The sequence below is a fragment of the Nannospalax galili genome, unplaced genomic scaffold (assembly GCF_000622305.1).
Source record: "Nannospalax galili isolate Female #2095 unplaced genomic scaffold, S.galili_v1.0 scaffold77, whole genome shotgun sequence".
Classification (NCBI taxonomy): domain Eukaryota; kingdom Metazoa; phylum Chordata; class Mammalia; order Rodentia; family Spalacidae; genus Nannospalax; species Nannospalax galili.
The window spans coordinates 2,718,200-2,723,747 of record NW_008341457.1 but is presented as its reverse complement, the minus strand read 5'-3'; the positions used below and the strand labels follow the sequence as shown (position 1 = coordinate 2,723,747).

Genomic DNA, 5,548 nt, shown 5'->3' with positions numbered 1-5,548 from the left:
CCCCCACCCCCGCTCACCGCTGCCCTTTTTGGGGCCCCGCATGCCCATCTCGGCCGCCATCTCTGCCGGCTGCCGGGACAGAGCCCGCAACTCCTTCTCGTTGTACCGCATCGGGCGTTGTATAGGATCCGCGCGAAGGAGAACACGCCCTCCCAGTCTGCCCGGGTCTTCTCAGAGACCCGCAGCGGGCGCCACAAAAGTCTCAGAGAAAGACCCCGGAAGTCCCAGCAGGGCTACTGCGCCTGCGCGCCGGGAGCATTGCTAGCCCACCATCCGCCATGGGGTGGCACTGGCGGACGGAGTCTGCACCGAAAGGCGCACAGACTCAGGAGGAAAGGAGACCACCTGTCCTTACATCCCCATCAAACACTGTAAACGCGGAATGCGCTGTTCACTATAAGTGAAGCTCCCTCCAGGAACCCGCGGAGTGGAAGGTTCCGTACCGCGGAGTGGAAGGTTCCGTACCCTCGCGATAGTCAGTTCCACGAGACTTCGTGCGCACTAAAAGTTCGTTGAGAACGTTACGTGCACGCGCACTTCGGGTCCCGCCTCCCTTTTTCCCTTCGCGCCTCCTGAAGCGCTCATCCGGGCAACCAAGCGGGCTGAGCATGCGCATACGGAAACTCGACCTCGTTTGCTCCCGGAAGTGATTGGTGAGCCCGCTTTGCGCTTGCGCACAGCTGAGTCGCGGCCATCGCTGAGTTAGGCCTGGGCAGCGCGGCCGTGGGCGCGGGTGAGGAGCGACTTGGGGTGTTGATGGCGCCCGTCTCGGCTGCGGGGAGTCTTGAAAATGGGGTTGGACGCGTGCGGGGGCGCGCTCCCGTGAGGCCCGTTGAGGTCTTGGCGGGGTCGTGGGTTTCTGGGGCTGGGGTGCCTCCCTGGCCCCCGAGGCTGCCCTGAGCCTCGGGTTCTTGGCGAGCTCCCCCCCCCCCCCCCCGTCCGGTCCCGTCCGGTCCGGTTCGCAGAGATTGTTTCAGTTTCTCTCCTTGTCAGTCAAGCCCCCGGCAACCTCAGCGTGTGCGCGCGACTGCTGCTCTCGCCCACCTGGGGTGACTGCGAAGTAGGTCGGCTGCTGAGGTTTAGAGATAACGGTATTTCCACCCAGAAGTGAATCATTGTTAGGACTAGGCCATCGCTTCCCTGACTTTGCCTTCACAAGTAACATTTTTCTTCCAGGATCGATGGAATTTTATTGTCGCTAACCCTGAGGTCACATGTCTACTCAATCTTCTCCTTCGAGTCCATCCTGTTACTGGCTGAACTTTGCTTTTGATTTACTTTTTTTTTTTTTTTTTTTGAGACAGGGTCTTGCTATGTAGCTGAGGCTGGCCTCCCGAGTGCTAGGTTAAAGGCTTGTGCCACCACAGCCCAGGTCTCTCCCTCTTCAAACCTGTTAACACCTGAGCTCACAGTGTCAGAGCTCACAGTCTCTGACCCTCATGCCTACCTCCATAAGGAATCCCTTTGCTGACATGGGGTCCTGGATAACCAGGACCTCCCACCCCATCAGGACCCTTGTTCATGTTTGCAAAGTCCCTTTTGTGTTATATAGACTCTGGGTATAAAGGTGAGGACTGTCCTTCACTTGGGCCCCTGGACTCTGTCTCTGAGCTCACTTCTGGGTTTAAAAAGAGGCAGGAGGATTTTTGGAATCTGAGGCCAGCATGGTCTGCAGAGTAAGATTCTGCCTAAAAACATTAAATTACTTTGGTCCCAGCACTTTGGAGGCCGAGGCAGGTGGATCTCTTGTTTGAGGCCAGCCTTGTCTACACAGAGAAAAGAAAAAGAAATAGGGATAAAAATGAAATAAAGTAGGCAGTGGCCATGCAGCCCTGTAATGCCATGGCTTGGGAGGACCAGGGGTTGAAAGCCAGCCTTGGCAATGTAGTGGGTTTGCTCCCAGCCTGGGCTACATGAGACCATCTCAGCAGTGATGCTGGGGGCCTTGGTCTGTCTGAGGCTTCCTGAAGGTGGTAAGAGGAAGCCTGCTGGCAAAGCTGGTTGTGCCTTCCCTGGGTGTCCTGCTGTCTGCCACCACAGCCCATGAGCTGTTTCTGCACTGGGTAGTAGACTTCAGGCTGGGGCATGCATGGGGCAAGGGGTGGCCTGCCTGCCTGTCAACTAGTTACCATTCCATGGTTCCTTCGACATCTTCAGCATCCTGAACGGTCAGCCCCTCTTTCTCATCTCCAGGTTTCTTCCTATACTCTGACACCCTCAGAACCTCATCATGGACTTCCAGCATCGTCCTGGGGGCAAGACTGGGAGTGGGGGCGTGGCTTCCTCCTCTGAGAGCAATCGGGACCGCCGAGAGCGCCTGCGGCAGCTAGCTCTAGAAACCATTGACATTAACAAGGTGGGTGCCTATGGCCAGGCCTCGAGGGCCAGTATCCCCATACCCACACAGGCCTGCCATGCCATGGCCCCTGTGTTTATGGGATGGGCTGACCAGGTCTCAGAGTACCCTGATCACAGGGCCATGGGCTTTGCTGTCTAACCAGTGCCGTGTGTTCCCTCCCAGGACCCATATTTTATGAAGAACCACCTAGGATCCTACGAATGCAAACTCTGCCTGACACTGCACAACAATGAGGTACATACTCCTGGACATACCCCATGCTGCCTTTTGCCCACCTCTCCTCTTAGAGCTTTCTTTGTTTTGAGACAGTGTCACTGTGCAGCCCTGGTTGGCCTGGGATTAAAGGCATGTGCCACCTGCTCTTTTTCATTTTGATGAGGGGACGGTGGTTGGCCTTGGACCACTCCCCTTTTTTCTCAGTGCTGGGGTTTTACTCCAGAGCCTGGCACATGCTAAGTGAGCTGTCACTGAACTGAGTTGCATCTCCCACTGGGTTTTTGGGTTTGTGGTTTTGTTTGTTTTGTTTTTATGTGTGAGCATTCTGCCTGCATGCATGCAAGTGCACTCTTCTCAGAAGCCAGAAGAGGGCATCAGGTCCTTGGAACTGGAGTTATAGATGGTTGTTAGCTGACATATGGGTGCTGGGAACTGAACCCAGGTCCTCTGCAAGAGCAGCCAGTGCTCTTAACTGCTGAGCCAGCTCTCCAGGTTTTTGTTGTGGCGGGGGGAGGTCCATACTTTTTTGAGACAGGGTCTCACGTAGCCCAGGCTGGTCTGGAACTCACTGTGTCACCCTGTCCAGCCTTGAGTTCCTGACACTACTGCCCCCACCTCCTGAATGCTGGGGTGACTGGAATGTGTCACCATGTCCAACTTTCACACTTTATTTCAAGACAAGAGTTTCACCATGCGCTCCAGACCAACCTGTAACTCACAGTCCTCCATCCCTGGTCTCCCGAGTGCTCAGATGACAGAACCAGGTTGAACAGTGTCCTCGAACATTCTAGTGGGGACAACCACATGTCCCCCTGACTCTGGGGTCTCAGCTCCCTATGGTCAATGCCCATCCTGCTCTGTCCCCTCCCAAGTCATGTCTGTGGTCAGGGACTGGGTTCTGCTCCTTGTGTTCCTGCCTGGGCAAGACCAGCCCAGCTTCCCCAGCCTTGAGTGACCAATCTGCTCTCCTGCAGGGTAGCTACTTGGCCCACACCCAGGGGAAGAAACATCAGACCAACCTGTGAGTACCCACAGCCCTGAATTCTCTTGCAGCCATGGTAGTCTGTCTGGGAGTGAGAAGCCTCTTACTTGTGGGGTGGCTGGAGGGGAGAATGGGAAAGGGGTTGGAGGACACACCCTCCCCACCCGGGGTCTAGATATTCTGCCCAGTGCCCCTGACCAACCAGCTGAATTTCGGATCTCTAAAAAGGGCAAGGATGGTGGGCTCTTGGGGGCTCCCCAACAAGGTGTGGGTGTAGCAGGAGGGATGCCCAAGCTGCTCCTGGCCTGGCACCCCTGAGCGGACCTCAGCTCTCCTCATCCTGTCCATGAGTTCCAAGGTCATGGGCTCTGGCAGCTGGGCAGGTGCCACAGCAGCAGCATCCCCCATGTGTCTGCAGGGCCCGGCGGGCAGCCAAGGAAGCCAAGGAGGCCCCTGCACAGCCAGCCCCAGAGAAGGTCAAGGTGGAGGTGAAGAAATTTGTGAAGATCGGCCGCCCGGGCTACAAAGGTGTGTCTGTGCAGTGGCAGCCTGCATGAATGACACAGGAGGCACCATCCTCAGGCCACACAGAGCCACCCACTATTCTCTGCCGTCTGCCCCCCCTTGCCCCCCCCCCCCCCCGTGTCTACCAGTGTTACCAGCAGCCGGGTTGATAAGCACCCACCCCCACCTGTAACCTCAAGGAAAGAAGGAGGGGAGAGGGGTGACAGGGTGTCTGCAGACCCTCAGCAGAGGCCTTGGGGGTGACCTGCCGAAAGCCAGTCATATGGCTAGTGGGATCACAGGGAGCCAAGTTCCCAAGAGTCACTGTGGGCTGGAGGGTGCTAGGGCTGGCCAGAGACTGTTTGGGTCATCCACAAACTCCAAGTGCTCTGCCCTGGGCCTTCCTCATTCCCTGCACACAGAGCCAGGCCAGTATGTGCAGTTCACCCAAGTCCAGGCTCAGGGAGGCTGAGCCCCACATTAGGTGTTCCTGCTCAGGTACCTCGGTGATTCCCTTCCAGCTACCCTGCACACACCTCTGCCCTCCATGAGCCCTGGCAGATTCTTCCCACCTCCTTCAATAGGGGCCTCCTAAGGCCACTTGCTCAGTGGGTGGCAGTAGACCACTGTAGGTCCTGACTGAGGTGACAACTACGCTTCCCACTTTATTACAGTGACCAAGCAGAGGGATACGGAGATGGGCCAGCAGAGCCTGCTGTTCCAGGTGATATGGGGCCTGGGGGTGGCGGGGGGCTGGGACCCTGAGGGACAGCACCCACACTGCCCTGTCCTGCGCCCTCGGCAGATTGACTACCCTGAGATCGCTGATGGCATCATGCCCCGCCACCGCTTCATGTCTGCCTATGAGCAAAGGATAGAGCCCCCAGACCGCCGCTGGCAGTACTTGCTCATGGCAGCCGAGCCCTACGAGACTATTGCTTTCAAGGTAGCGACCCTGGCAGAGCTGAGCAGCTGTCACCCCTACCCTACCCTAGTCCCTCTAAAGGCCCTACCAACTTGGACCCCCCCCCCCCGAGTACCCTGCCCAGTGCCACCCTGCTGCTGAACTCACAGCCTCACCCTGTTACCCCAGGTACCAAGCCGGGAGATTGACAAAGCCGAGGGCAAGTTCTGGACTCACTGGAACCGGGAGACCAAGCAGGTGAGGCTCCTCAGGCCTGCTGTGGGGGCTTTTCCTTCCCTGGCCCCAGCCTGAAGCCACTGACCTCTCTCTGTTTGCAGTTTTTCCTCCAGTTCCACTTTAAGATGGAGAAGCCCCCAGCCCCGCCCAGCCTCCCTGCTGGACCCCCAGGTGTCAAGCGGCCCCCACCCCCACTCATGAACGGCCTGCCCCCTCGGCCACCGCTGCCAGATGCCTTGCCCCCACCCCCACCTGGTGGCCTGCCCCTGCCCCCCATGCCCCCCACTGGACCTGCTCCCTCTGGACCCCCTGGACCTCCCCAGATGCCCCCACCAGCTCCTGGGGG

General features: G+C 57.9%; 2 protein-coding genes across 2 annotated transcripts in view; one reads left to right on the top strand and one right to left on the bottom strand.

Annotated features, from left to right (window-relative positions):
- The window catches only part of Plekhj1 (pleckstrin homology domain containing J1), a 2,803-nt gene extending 2,352 nt beyond the window's left edge, over positions 1 to 451 (bottom strand). The window contains exon 1 of the mRNA XM_017799097.2: positions 18 to 451. Coding sequence (XP_017654586.1) covers positions 18 to 111 — 94 coding nt within the window. The 5' untranslated portion in view covers positions 112 to 451. The remainder of the gene's footprint in view (positions 1 to 17) is intronic.
- Positions 452 to 606: 155 nt separating this feature from the next.
- The window catches only part of Sf3a2 (splicing factor 3a subunit 2), a 5,787-nt gene continuing 845 nt past the window's right edge, over positions 607 to 5,548 (top strand). Inside the window, exons 1-9 of the mRNA XM_008837107.2 lie at positions 607 to 733; positions 2,194 to 2,356; positions 2,522 to 2,593; positions 3,550 to 3,596; positions 3,976 to 4,085; positions 4,736 to 4,785; positions 4,867 to 5,007; positions 5,155 to 5,223; positions 5,304 to 5,545. Of these exons, the coding sequence (XP_008835329.1) occupies positions 2,231 to 2,356; positions 2,522 to 2,593; positions 3,550 to 3,596; positions 3,976 to 4,085; positions 4,736 to 4,785; positions 4,867 to 5,007; positions 5,155 to 5,223; positions 5,304 to 5,545 (857 nt within the window). The 5' untranslated portion in view covers positions 607 to 733; positions 2,194 to 2,230. The remainder of the gene's footprint in view (positions 734 to 2,193; positions 2,357 to 2,521; positions 2,594 to 3,549; positions 3,597 to 3,975; positions 4,086 to 4,735; positions 4,786 to 4,866; positions 5,008 to 5,154; positions 5,224 to 5,303; positions 5,546 to 5,548) is intronic.